The 14513-nt window shown below is 41.8% G+C and overlaps 2 protein-coding genes across 13 annotated transcripts in view; one reads left to right on the forward strand and one right to left on the reverse strand.

Moving 5' to 3' along the window:
- Myb (MYB proto-oncogene, transcription factor) overlaps positions 1-10797 on the forward strand; it is a 36494-nt gene extending 25697 nt beyond the window's left edge. For all 9 annotated transcript variants that reach the window (XM_048425339.3, XM_048425343.3, XM_048425344.3 and 6 more), the window contains one exon: positions 9481-10797. In XM_048425339.3, the coding sequence (XP_048281296.1) occupies positions 9481-9597 (117 nt within the window). In that variant the 3' untranslated portion in view covers positions 9598-10797. The remainder of the gene's footprint in view (positions 1-9480) is intronic.
- The window catches only part of Ahi1 (Abelson helper integration site 1), a 200696-nt gene continuing 187443 nt past the window's right edge, over positions 1261-14513 (reverse strand). For 3 of the 4 annotated variants that reach the window (XM_085689079.2, XM_048425328.3, XM_085689083.2), the window contains exon 24: positions 1262-1741. In XM_085689079.2, the coding sequence (XP_085545205.2) occupies positions 1664-1741 (78 nt within the window). In that variant the 3' untranslated portion in view covers positions 1262-1663. Of the gene's footprint in view, positions 1742-14513 lie in introns of all 4 variants that reach the window. The other variant, XM_085689094.2, reaches the window with a different exon arrangement.

Here is a 14513-nt window from a genome sequence, read left to right on the forward strand (position 1 = left end):
GTGGTGTTTTCTGCATTTCTGTTGGTAATCCAGTCGGAGCTATGGGTGAACATACCATTCACTTATTAAATGTCCTGGCTGTTCAACTGCCTTAGACACTTCCCTTGCTGTGAAATAAATAATCTGACAGAAGCAAAATACAGAAGGAGGCACGTGTATTGGCTCATAGTTTGAGGGTACCAATCTTTACAGCAGCAGGAGCTTGAGACCGCAGGTCACATCCAACCAGGAAGCAGAGAGCAACAAACGCTGGTGTTCATCTTGCTTCCTCCTTTATAGGCGATCCAGGACCCCAGCCCAGGGAATAGTGTTGTCCATGTTTCGGGTCTGTCTTCCCTGTTCAGCTAACTAACCAAGATAATTCTTCAGATACTCTAGAGGCTAGCATTCATTAGATAATCCCTCACAGGCCGCCCAGAGACTTGCCTCCCGAGTAATTCTAGATCCTGTCAAGTTGCAACCACTCTCAACCATCTCATTGAATAAAGAGCATTTTATATAATCTATAACTTTTTAAATTCTTACCCTTAATAAATCAAATATTAAATGGTTCTTTAGCCAACCTGTCTAAATATTTTTGTCACAGCATAATGTTTTTGTTTTTACACCATGTTTTTGGAAATGTAGTCTTACTGTATACTGGATAGCCCAAGCTGGCCCCAAATTTGTGGTGATCCTCCTGCCTTTGCCTCTTGAGTGTTGGGATCACAAATTGTAATTCACTGTGCCCAGTTTTCAACTGAAACAACAAATTCCCCAAATATTTTCAATTTGAATGTTTTATAAAATGCAAAATATTTGCCACTTATGTAGTGTAATTAATTATAAAATATAAAATATTTGCCACTCTTATAGTATAATTAGTAATAAAATGTAAAATATTTGTAGTTAGTTACAAATGTAATTCAACATGATCTTAATAATCCCAGGCTTGATTATGACAACACATTTTTAGATAGCAGCTATTATCATTTTGGGGTCCATATACTGAGTGCTTTATGCCTTTGTTTCTAATATATATATACTATTGAATAAACATGCCTATATACAAAACATTTGATATTTCAAAGTTAGAAATATAGGAAGCTGGGATGGAGGTATAGCCGATGGCAAACTTTACTGAGCGTGTGCAAGGCTCTGGGTTCCATCCCCAGAACCACTAACGGAGGGAGGGAAAGCGGAGTGCAAGAAACTGGAAGTATTAAACTTTATTATGATAAATTTCAAACATACAGAGATATACAAACTATTGTGTTCAAACTATTGTGTTCTCAGCAGTGCCTAACAATTTGCCATGTTTATCTAATTTTGTGAGGAATTAAATGTAAACCCAGATATAATATCTTATTCCAATGTATTTCCAGTCTGTAGAAATCGGCATTTTCTGCATAACACCATACAGTTATCAGACATCAGTAACAATCATTCCTGAACACTCTGATTCTCAGGGCATAGTTAACTTTCTCTATCAATCAAAGGAAAGCAGTCTAGTTTACTTGTTTGATTAAAACTGAAATAGTTTTACTCATTGAGGTCGATTTTCTCGTTGCTCCAATCTCCTTGGACCGCATCATCCAACGGCCTAGCTGCAGTGGCAGTGACGTCAGCTGGGCTGTCTGTCGTCTGGGATTCCTGGAAAGTTGTGCGACTTGGAACTGAATATTCAGTTTTGTCTGTTTGTTGTTCGCCCTGTGTCCTTACTCTCCTTTGGACTCATTATTTCCCCGAAGTGCTCCGAATCCTGTGTGGGGAAATGATAGGTAGAGGTGAAAACCCTGGGGCTGGGTGTGCGTTTTGTTGCATGGCTTCTTACTGGGACAACACAGAACTTACCACAGGGCTCCTATAGTTTAGGTTGTGAGCTGAGCCTTTAACAGCTGGACCATCTCTCCAGCCTGATTAAGATTTGTCTTCTCATCTATATGTCTAGTAAATTAATTTAAGTAAACAGAAACATAAAAAGTTTATGAGCTATAGCCATGTGATCTTTCTTTCTTTCTTTCTTTCTTTCTTTCTTTCTTTCTTTCTTTCTTTCTTCCTTTCTTTCTTTCTTTTTTTGTTTTTTCAAGACAGGGTTTCTCTGTGTAACAGCTCTGGATGTCCTGGAACTCTCTTTGCAGACCAGGCTGGTTTCAAATTCACAGAGACACATGCGCCTCTATCTCCCGAGTGTTGGGATTAAAGGCGTGCGCCACCACGCCCAGTTGTTATTTGTTTCTTAAATTATAGTTTCTTACCCTGTTTTCAGAAGGACTTTGTTGAAGCTGCAAAAGCATAACTGTTGGGTTTCTTTCTCTATTAGACGTTTTTTCTTTAATTTTAAACTGAAAGTGTGTGCACTCATAACGAGTTTGAGACACTTTTGGTGTCTGTGTCTTTCATGTGGCTCAGTAGGTGTGAAACTTTCTCGTTTTCTCTTTAGCAGTCCTTAGCCTATTCCCCAGGTTATGTGGGGAGTAGGCTGCAGTCTAGATATATACAGGGATCACAAAGGGAGAAGCAGAGAGAACATTCATTCATCTTAGAAAACTCAGTTTGGAGCAGGAAAGTCAGATTTGTGGGAGGCCACAGCATCTTTCCTACTGCTCAGCGTTTACCCTGAGAGAACTGAGGTAGACACCCAGAGAAAGCTCCTCCACGGGGGAAGACTCGCCTGCTTTTCTGTGTTCTTTCTATTTCCTTAATGGGCTGAAAAACATACTCTGTGCCAGTATACACGTCTCAAGGTAGACGTTCATATCGCCTGACTCAAAACTACATTCAAGCTACACGCTGCCCGAGTTTCTGTATTTTTCTCTCAAATTATATTTTCTTTATTCCTGTTTCAGAGTCGAGCGTAGAAGCTGTGTCTGTCGGCTGTTTCACCCACTTTCCTCTTTTCTTTCTGTAACCACAGAATGACAGCCTTAAATTTTAATTTCCTGACTTGGTTTGACAAGGCCTTACTCTTTTACTCTTTTTTTAAGCACACAATGAGTTTAAATAAATTTATTACATAAACACATTCTCAGATCAGAGAATTTTCTGATGATCAGAATCAGACTGTAACCAGCAATTGAGACTCAATTCTCTCTCTCTCTCTCTCTCTCTCTCTCTCTCTCTCTCTCTCTCTCGATTTAATTTTTGTTCTCTGTGTTTCAGCTGGTGCTAATCTTTCTGTGACTTGTTTAGTAATGTCTGTACTGTTTAAACTGCCAGGCCAGCCCTTTCCTTGTGACGGGCACTGCACAGAAGCCTCATGAATTCTCCTGTGGGCTTAGCACTTCCTATTCTGATGGCTTCAGTTCATTAAATGAAATAAACTGCCCTTGCCTCTGAATTGAGGACCGTGCTATATCCTCCACTGATCTCGTAAGGTCGCAGTGAAGAGCAATTCGATACGATGCTGTTTCCAAGATGGCAGTGCACGAGCCGATGTGTTCCCATATTTATTATCAGAGGAAAACTATGCACATTCTCTGTCCTTTAAAAAGGACATAGCTCAGTTTGCAGAGTGCTTGCCTGGCATGTATGAAGCGCTGGGTTTGAACCAATGCCATATAAACCAGGTATGAGACCTCATCTTAAAATAATCATAGTAAATGAATGGAAGATCAGGTAAAGAGGTCTTTCTCTTGCCAGATCTTCTTGAACTGCTGTGCATTTTTTCCTACTAGCACATCCTTCCTTGCTCTACCTTGCAGAACCATGACAGTGGGTCACTGAAAGAAACAGGCTGATCAACCATTCAGAAACTCAGGGAACACAGGCCTCTTGGGACTGTGGAGACAAATGGATGATAGATAGACTGGGTTTCATTCCTTCTCTGCTGTTGTGTTGGTACCAGGAAGGCCTGTGGACCGTACACATTCTGCGCATCTTTCTACTGTGCTGTTGAACACAGTCACTGCGACTCCATCCGGTCACCGTTTTTTCCCCTTACATTCGCAGAAATTCACGTCCCCATCAGAAGTATTTCGGTGACCTGCTTTCAGTGGGTGATATAAATCAAGAATGTTTTCTGTGTGCCTCTCTGGAATGGAGCTGAGAGAGGCCAAGCAAATGTGGCTCTCAGAGGAGCTGAGTTGGTTGCCCTGCCCCAGTCATTCCAAGATGGGCCCGGCTTTGTTTGATGACGTTTAGAATAAACACTGAGATAGAATCTGCCCTGGGGAGGCCAGGGCAGATAAATGGCAATTGTCTGGATGTTAATAATCAGATCCTAGGAGGTGTCCAAGAGAAAGCTGTTCCTCTAAAAATTTGGGGTATCCCAAGCTATAGGATAAAAATGATCGGAACATCTATAAAAGTGTAAGAATGCAAACTCTAGAGACATGTGGATCAGAGCCCATATCTACAAACGATCCCTGTGAGCTAGCACTTGTTAGTTTAGCCTAGGAAGTGGAGGCACTGGTGGATAGGGAACGTCAGCTGCATAGTTCATCCTCTCCCTCAGGAACTCTGAAGGCATAAGCATTTAGTTGTGCATACCTTACCTCAGCAACATCTTGAATTAAGTTACAACCCAAGTTTTCTATGATATCCTTCACGAATGACATTTTAAACAGATGTCCCTCTGGCAAGGAATTCTGACTTTCAGAATTTCATTCAAGATAAGTAGTATTTTTGAGCGAATTAAGTAAAATCAGAGAATTTTTGCTTCTGATTCTTTAAGCATCATCTCTCTTTGCTTATTAGTTAAAAAATTAAAAGAAAAGCATAGGGTTTTCTGGGCACCTTGACCTTAGTAGACACTGTATAAATGTAATAATGCTAGCAGTTGTTGAGGTGATGGAAAAAACTATCTGGAGTCTAAGTGAAGATGCTAAAATAATCTAATTCTGGCTGGGCTGTTATGGTGCACACCTTTAATCCCAGCACTTGGGAGGCAGAGGCAGGTGGATCTCTGTGACTTCGAGGCCAGCCTGGTCTACAGAGCTAGTTCTAGGACAGCTAGGGCTGTTACACAGAGAAACCCTGTCTTGGAAAGAAAGAAAAAAAAGATAATCTAATTCTGGCAGAAAACCACCTGAGGACGTGGTCTTGTCTCCTTTCATTTATTCTGCTTCTGCAAAGGGTCTGGGTTTTTTTTTTTTTCAAAGTGCTTTAACAGGATATCCCAGTTAAAGTTTTGACAGACTGTTTATAGTTCACTTCTGCCCAGGGGCAATGGAAGATGCATTACAGGATAAGCAAGGTGCCTCTTGGGTAGGATTATTAACATTGAAATGACTTCAGACAGGCTGATGTCTGCCGGAAGACCAAGGGTTAGTAACAGAGCAAGAATTCATGAGAGAGGTCTGCAGTGCCTACTGACTTCCTTAAAGCAAATGAAACAAAAATTTAGGGGGTGAAAACAAGAACACACAGACTTGGGCGACAGTATTAAAAAATAATCCTTAACACTAAGACACCTAATCCTTTGTCAGAGCTCTTCTGCTTGAAGGGTTGCTGTAGGGCCCTGAGTTCAAGATCCTAAGACAGGGGAAGCTCTTCTTTTTCTGTATATGTATATATATGTATATATATATATATATATATATACGTATATATATGTATATATATATATGCATTCATGTTCATTTGTGTGTCTGTGTGTGCGTGCATTCATGCATGTGTGTATTTGGGAGAAGCACACGTGTGTATGCGACAGCTGGAGGTCAACCTCAGGTGCTGTCCACCTTATCCCTTACCTTTTTTTTTCTGAGACCTTGGCCTGGAACTCATCAAATCGTCCAGTGAGCTAATCTGACTGACTGGTGAACCCCAGGGAGCCACCTGCCTTTGCCTTCTTAGTGCTAGGGCATTAAGTGCACACTACCATGCCCTGCTTTTTATTTTTTTTTCCCGCACTCCTGCCTATCAAACTTGGGCTCTTCCTGATCACAAAGCAAATACTTTCCCCACCTGGCTCTCACCCTGGCCTGAAGAATTCTCTTCCTTTTAACCACAGAGTCCACCTATCTGATCTTCCTTCCCTTTCCCGCCATTGGCACCTGTCTGTCCTCAATAGCTTATTACATTCCCTGTGGGGTGGGCCTGCTGTGTGCTCTCCTAGTACAGAGGGAGCTGCTGGGCCCATGCTCGCTGGCTTTTCTGTCCACCGTGATTCTCGCACACAGTAGCTTACTGCACACCAGAACCAGGTGTTCCGAGTCCTCTCGGTAGCCCTAGGCTCCGAGCCTCTGGACACGTGCTGAGGAATTTAGATATTTTTGTGGAGTTTTAGCTTCATAAATTCTCTTTTGTTGTAGGAGAGGCTGGCCATTTGAGACATTCCCACAAAGTACTCATGAAAAATATGTGGTACCTTTTTATTATATTGATTCCATGTTAGATGTCTAGTCCTGGAGGAGGAACAAAGTGCGAGTCCAGGGATAATCATGTAGGGGACTTGTCAAGATCACAATCGTATTCAAATGGAAAATAGAAGTTAATAAGAACTGCTGAGCACACTTGGACAGTCTGAGACACCCACCCTACCATTCTACAAAGGCTCAGAATGCGGCCATCACCACAAGGCACAAATAAAAGCAAACAAAACTGATTCTGTTGTGGAACTTTAAGGTAATTAATCTGCATGTTTAGAAATTGTATTCCATATTAATTGAAGCCTAGTAGAAAGGTTCAAATTTTTTAATAGAAAAATCAGAGAAATAGAGAAAGAATCCTTTTTTGCTTCTATTTTGTTTTCTTCATTCGTTCCTCTATCTCCTCCATTTTTTGAAGATACATGTTTTTGTTACTATATATCTGTATATTTTAAGTCTACATAAACAGTATCATTAGGGTCAGGTACTGTGTTAGACTCCCTCATTTGATTCCCAGGATCTTCTCCCCTTGTTCTCAGTATCAATTTAGTCGTTGATCTTAAGCACTTAGAGCTCTCTGTAAAGGATGCATGCTATTGCATTACTGCCTCTGGATCACTAATTATGACACCGTATTTTGCTCAGGACTACTAGCACTAACTCAGTCATTGAAAATAAAACAGAAAACTTTAATATTTTAGGTGATTTCACGTGTCTGTATGCATTTCTGTGCTGCGCTGGAGAAACTTCAGCTTCAGCGAGTAAGCAGTCAAAACTGAAGCAGGGGCTTTGGGTGAACTGAAGCACCATGCTGAGATATGTGTGCTTGTCTGCACATCTGAGTCCAGGGAAATACTCATTTCACAGTGCTTTTCCAACTTCCTAATGCTGTGACCCTTAAATACAGCTCCTCATATCTGGTGACCCCCAACCATACAGTCATTTTCATAATTCTCATTTTGCTAATGTTATGAATATGAATATAAATATCTGTGTTTTCTGATGGTCTTAGGGGACCCTGTGAAAAGGTTGTTCGATCCCACCCCCAAAGGGGTAGCAATCTACAAGTTGAGAGCCACACTGCTTTAAAACCATTTCAAAGAATGTTGTAACTAAATGTATTGTCTAGGAAAATATTAAATGTGACTTTGTGTTAGAAGCCAACCTAGAACACAGGCCTTCTTTGCTGTATCATGTCTGTGATATGCCCTGTAGGCTGACCCGTTTGCTGTGGGGCATGACAAGTCACATGTTGCACCTTAGAGTACATTTGTGCACTTGACTGTGCCATTTACATCGATGGGGAGGCAGGGGACGGGCTAAGAGGCGGTGGCCCAGGGAAGGGAAAACATCCACGCTGCAAACGTTAAGTCGCTGGAACCAGGAAACCTCAGCCCGATGGCAGCAGTGCCTGTCCAGGACGGTCGTTTGCCAGCAAAGCATGCCACTTCTTCATGTCCCCATGGCTCTGTGTGCCTTAGGAGGTCCTGGTAATTGAACCCCTGAATTTCCTTATCAACTTCCTCACTGTGTTCTTGGCAAGATGTCTGCTAGGCGCAGCCTCGCATACTGCTTAGGGGCGTGGCCTCTTGTATCCCTTCAGTTCAGATTCTTGCTCCTTTGTTTCTTAGCAGTGCAATCTTGAACATGTTGCCCATACGCTCTCTCCCGTGTTAACTTCCTGATATGTAAACTAGGTGGGAGACCACAGGGTAGCTATGCCATGGGCATTTAGTGTTAGAGTTAACATGGAACGGGGTTGTGGGTGGTACACAGTAAGGGTCTGGTCCGTGCTGTTGTGTAACTACTCTCTCCTTTGTCTCTCTGTAACCTGTCAAATGAAGACTGTCCAAATCACCAACTCCGCACCCCACTGGGCCTTCCCTCCAGCAGTTTTCTACCTATACTGCTCTCAGTGTCCCATGCCCTATTCGCTTGCTTGTCCGCAAACCGCCGCAGACTGTTTTTACATGTTATAAAAGCACATGTGCAATTTAGGTCTCAAAAGAAACACCAGGTTCTGGAGGGCAGAGCCCTTGTTGGAGACAAGGCATGGCTATGTAGCCCATTGCTGGCCTGGAGCTCACTGTGTAGCTTAGACTGGCCAAGAACTCTTGATGTTCCTACCTCTGACTCTTAATCGCTGGGGTTACTGTGGTTCCCCACTGTTCCTGCATACGGTCTTTCTTACTTTTCTTTTGTCCCATGAGAAAGAATTCCTGTTCAATGTGAATAGTGTGTTTCCTAAACTGCTGGCTTCATTTTTGATTTGGGAGCTTATGTTCGTCTTCTCCAAAATGGTTGATGGGAGCTCAGAGACTGAGCGCCATTTTGCCTCTGTTCAGGCACTGTGCTGTTGAAGACATAGTTTGTGTACAAGTCTTTCCCCCTCTTCAGGCAGAGCAGTACTCAAGCCCCTGTGTGCACACCATGGCATGGGTTTGGGCATCCAAACCCCACTGCTTCATTTTCCAGTCCAACTAAAGTTTGTCTGGACCTGCCTCATGGGGCGGGTGTACAATGTACATGTATGACTGTGTCCACACAGGGCCCCAGTACTGTCCCAGGTGTCTGGACATTGTTCTTTATTAGTTCTGTCCCTTGACTTCCAATGTATCCATACAAGCTAAGCTGAAGTAGGGCTGGAGATGTCGCAGACTACTTCTGTGTAGTACAGGAAGGCCAGAGCCAGCACTTGGGAGGTTGAGGATGGAACCTTAAAAGTTCAAGGTCAGCTCAGCTACATAGTGAGTTCATATTAATAAAGTTAATTTTGAAATACAGTGTGTGTGTATAGTTTACATATGTGTATCAAAATGTGCAGGCTTTATCAGAAGTTGATGCATTATAGAAGTTAAGTCAAATTTTATTGACTTAATTAAGTAGTTGGCTCGTGCACTCATCAGTTTGTGAGTGAATAAAGGCCTAGAACTTGCCTTACGTATCTGGAGAATGACACCCTGTCCTGCTCCCAGCTTGTAAAACTGCCAAAGAGGCGGAAGGCATTCCAGTAACAAGATGTCACTTTGTAAGGAAACATTGGCTCTGAGCGTCCCATTGTTCCTGACAACGAATGGCTTCCTGGCATGGACAGCGTCTCACCTGGCTGCCCCGCTGGGGTGGGGATGCCCCTTTGGGTCACCTGTGCTTCCTGTTCTGACCTCCCGCTGTCTCCCCTTCTCCCCATCAGCCCTGCAGTGGTGCCTGGGAACCAGCCTCCTGTGGGAAGACAGAGGATCAGATGACGGCCTCTGGTCAGCCTCGAAAATATGTGAACGCGTTCTCGGCTCGGACTCTGGTCATGTGAGACATTTCCAGAAAAGCATTATGGTTTTCAGAACACTTAAAAGTTGACTTGTGACATATCATTCCTCAGCATGGAACTCTTCCTGACTGAGAGAAGAACCTATTTTTGTTGTGGTACAACAGTTGAGAGCACCACCAAGTGCATTTTAGTTGCATGAAATCTTACTGGGTTTCACTCAACTAAAAAGATTTTTTTTAAAAAAATTAATGAATAACAGTCTTACCTAAATTATTAGGTAATGAATTGTAACCATTTGTTAATATCATAATCAGATTTTTTTAATAAAATGATTTATTTGTATTTTAGAGGATCCAACAGATCAGTATTTTTGACTGGGGTAAATTTTAAAACAAAAAAAATTTATACAAAGAAATACCCCAGTATTTCACATTTCTCAATCACTAAGAATACATACAAATATTTTTAATAAACAGTGAAAGCATTATTCTGAATGTTGACTAAATACCAAGTAGCCGTTCACAGAGCCTATGAGACTCATTTGTAGTTAGTAATATTGGAAAGACATTTATTGTGCTAAACCAGTTCATGAGGAGTTTTTGTTAGCTTGCTTTAAAAATTATTACTGTATGAAATAGTTTTATAAAAAAATTATATTTTTATTCAGTAATTTAATTTTGTAAATGCCAAATAAAAAAAAATGTGTTTCGCTGCTATGGTCTTAGCCTGTAGACATGCTGCTAGTCAGAGAGGCAGTAGAGCTTGGATGAAAGAAAGAAACTTGGTATTAGATAATTGATTATTCACTAGTATTTCAAACTTTTTTATTTTTATATATGTACCTTTTCCTTTTTTAACTGGAAAACTTATTTGGGAGATTTTTGCATTTGTTGTACATTTTCTTTTTTTTAAGGAAAGTTGTTTCTTTTTTGTTATTGTTGGTTTATAAAAACATGCATTGCACTTCTTTTTTTGGGAAATTTATGTTGTTCATGTCATATGTTTTGTTTTGAGTTCAGTCTGACTGTTCATCGATTCAGGCACTCTGAGCCTGCTCAGCTTTCCCCATAGTTATTAAGTGTATGAACCAGAACTGCCTCGTGGTTCTTGTGTTTGGGGGGAAGTCAACAGTCGGTTTCTGCCTCGAGAACACTGGGTACAAGATGGCCGGCCCTGAGCTTCTGAAACGACAGTGTACTTACTGCCTTGTAGCATAATAAAGCTGTGCCCATGTTTTACACACTTCCTGGCCTCTCTTACTTTTGTGATTCGGGGTAGTAGTTACACATCTAAGAAAATGGGACAAACTCAGAACACCATTTTCTTTCCAAAATGTGCTTGCCACCTAAAATGTATATGGTGTCTTTGCCACAAGACAAGTTAAGTAGTTCATAGAATAATCACAGTGACAATTGTGTAGACTCTTTCATCATGTGTCAAGCAAGGGCTCAGAAAACTCTTAAATTGGGGGGGGGGCGGGGAACACACTTAGAGAACTACTGATATCTGGACTGGGGAGATGGCTCAGCGTGTAAAGTACTTTCTCCATTGCGTAAGGAAGGACTCGAGTTCCAATCCGCGGAACCCACACACAGTCAGACAAGGCATCCAGGTGGGCAGTCCCAGGTTTCCTATGGCAAGATGAGAGATGGAGACAGTGGAGGGAGTCCCAGGAAGTTTGCAAACAACAAATGGCAAACAGCAAAGAAACCCTGTCGGCGCCTAAGTTGAGAACTGAGAGCCAAGGTTGCCCTCCACCCTCCACGAATGTGCTGTGTGGCATGCACGTTCCCATGCCCCCATCACACACAGAAATATAGGTGTTCATGGATACACAGAGTTTGTTTTTAAAGTGATATTTAAATAGATATCGTAAGGGGATACTGAAGGGTCATGCTGTATGGAAAGGGAGAGTCAGGAAAGACGCTTAGAGAGTCTTGGGAGACACTGAGAGATGCAATAGCCTTGGTAAGGTGAAGATGAAGTAGCCTTGGTAAGAGCTACTCTGATGTGAATGGCTCTGCTCTCCCATCCTAAGGGGCTGACATCTATGAGACTGTGAACCAAAATAAAGCCACCTGTCTTCAAGCTGCTTCTAGATTTTATCCCAGTGATGAAAAGTAACCAACACAGACTTTCCATTTAGCCCAACTCCTCCATTTTATAGATGAATCCCCACGCCATGTTCAATATCTTTGAACAAACTCTACTTTTCACCCAAGGTACTTGGATCCAAACTCCAATTTTATGAAGTTTCATATGCATAACACAGTTGGTGCTCATAAGGCAAGGATGAGTTAGACCTAATGACTAGTCTTTGGGACCATTTTACAATCTTTTTTTTTTTTTTTTGGTTTTTTGAGTCAGTCTTTCTCTGTGTATCAGCCCTAGGTGTCCTGGAACTAGCTCTATAAACCAGGCTAGCCTTGAACTCACAGAGATCCACCTGCCTCTGCCTTTGCCTCTTGAGTGCTGGGATTAAAGGCGTGAGCCACCACTGCCTGGCTTCCTTTTACAGCCTTTGGTTGTCCTGATGAGTAACATTTTCTGAACAACCGGATGCTTTGTTGATCTGGCACCTGGCTGCTGAGGTCAGAAAATGGAGCCTTGATGACCACTTGGTCATCTCAGTGTGCCAAACTAAGTAGCAGAGATGGCGAATGTGGGGCTAAACGGTGGGTTTCATCTGTGAGAGGGATAAGGGTGTGGCTCAGTAGTAGGGCAAGAGCTGAGCAGGCGAAGCCCTGGATTTGACCCAGTATAGACTGTGATCTCTGTGGATACCATAGTTGCATGGAAGCCAACTGTGAGTGGCTAGTCTACTACCCAGACTTTTCTAGTGGCTTCAGGAAGGCTGTGGTCAGAGATTTCCAGTTCATTGCTTTAAAGTTTATTGTTCTATAGTTCTGGGTGCTAGAAAGCTCAGAACCACTGTCCTGTAGGTAGATGTGGTCTGACTGAAGCATACTTCCTGCTTTACAGAAGATACTGTTTCATTGTGTAGTCTATCTTTACACGACAGAAGGACCTGATTTATTTGGTTGGTTGGTTGGTTGGTTGGTTGGTTGGTTTGCTTATTTGAAGCAGGGTCACCTGTGACCCAGGCTGGCCTTGAGTTTGTTATGTGGCCTCAGATGACCTTGAGTTCCTTGAACCTCTTCCACCCTTTCCCAAGTGTTGGGATTACAGGCATGGGCCAGTACACCCAGCTCTGGCTAGTTCATTTTTGTTGTTTGCTTTGTTTCTTGTTTTAGTGATCCTTCTCTCTGTGACAGGAATTCAGGGGACAAAATACATGGAGCAAAAAGTGCTCTTAAGTTACTGTGTAGTGACATCTGAAGAACAGGAAGGATACTGAGAAGATGAATCTGTCCTTTGTCCCCTGTTCTCAGATGAGACTCGTGGATGCAGGAGATGTCAAGGAATAAGATTCTGAAGGAACTTCAGCATCATTGGGGTCTTCTATTAGAGCCCCTGCAATGCCTACTCTGTTCTGGAGTCTGATGACATTTGGTTGTAATTCAGACTTGGCCTTTTACCATCTTTGCGACTTTACACCAGTTTCACCTCGCCTCTCTAGCTTCGTTTTACTCACATTGGATATTAAAGTGGATCTCAAGGCTTCTGAGCAGTGTGAAGGTGATGTGAAACAGGTGATCCATTCATGGATCTCTGTAAGACTCTGTGGTACCTGTTTTTTGGATGCATCATGATGACATATGAGCAGCCAGGAGCTGTCAACTGCCCGGTGATGGGGAAGGAAACATTTCTGAGGTCCATGGTTGTGAATTAAATATATTCAAATATAAATATCTCTCCCTAATATTCTCTGCCATTCTACCATACACTAATCCTTTTTACATAATATATATGCAAGTGAGAGAGTGATTTTCCTTCAACTTCTTGATTTCTTATACAGCATATCTTACATGTGCTCTTTCTCCTCCGTTGTTAGTAATGATAGAAGCAGTGATACTGTGCTGGCTAAGTGCTTACTGCATGCTGTCAACGAGGGCAGGAGGGAAGTTTTCCAGCAGTGAAAAGCATACAGTGAAAGCCAAGGGGTCAGAGCATTAAGAAACTGAAAGGGAAATCTGGCCAAAAAAGGGGAAAGATAGGAGGCCGTGAATTGAGGTGTGAACTTCGTCCTTTGTGATATGGGGAGTTATTAAAGGCTTTTAGGTAGATAAATACAATGATTAATTTTTATCTGGCTTATAGAAACTATCCTGTTCAAACTCTTTATTCACATAGAGTATAAAATTAATCCTCAGGCTAGTAAAAGATGATCAGAGTCCGGATTCCATGACAGTTAATTTCTTTTTCAAAGCATATTTCCTGCTGCTGGATTTCCAAGGGATGTGTGCTTTAATCCTAGAAAATCAACCTGATCTGCATTTTATTAAAAGCTTTACATTTTATAATCCATAAAGTCATAATTGACTCAGGAAGAAGTGATTGCATAGGGCATTTTTCTCCTTTAGAAGCAAGATATTTTCAATCAGAATTTTCTCTAAAACCTTCCCCACCAAACTTTTCACCAAATCTTTATATGGTACAAACCCCCTTTTTTATATATTTGATGCATTTTTTATTCATCAGTTAAGGAATTCTGCCAACATTTGTTCCTAAAGAAGTTTCAGCTTCATTTTATACCGTATTCTGCCCTCAACTATAGAACACATTCCGATAATCACTGGTTCTCGAGTTTTATTGGACATCAGAGACTTAACGCTCTGTTAGATTGGAAATTCTCCATCTCACCCTCAAGAATTTAAGTAAGGGATGATATGTGGGCTCTAAGTCACCAGTGTTTAACAGCCATTAAGTAATTCCAACACGGGTGGTTTCAGGGAATTGAACTACAAAAAACCCTGTCTTACCAACAAATTTTCAACCTGCGCTTTCTATCTGAACATTCTTCAAGATTTCCAGTTTCTAATGGAAATGCCCACTAA

Source organism: Myodes glareolus, chromosome 1 (assembly GCF_982192425.1).
Source record: "Myodes glareolus chromosome 1, mMyoGla1.1, whole genome shotgun sequence".
Classification (NCBI taxonomy): domain Eukaryota; kingdom Metazoa; phylum Chordata; class Mammalia; order Rodentia; family Cricetidae; genus Myodes; species Myodes glareolus.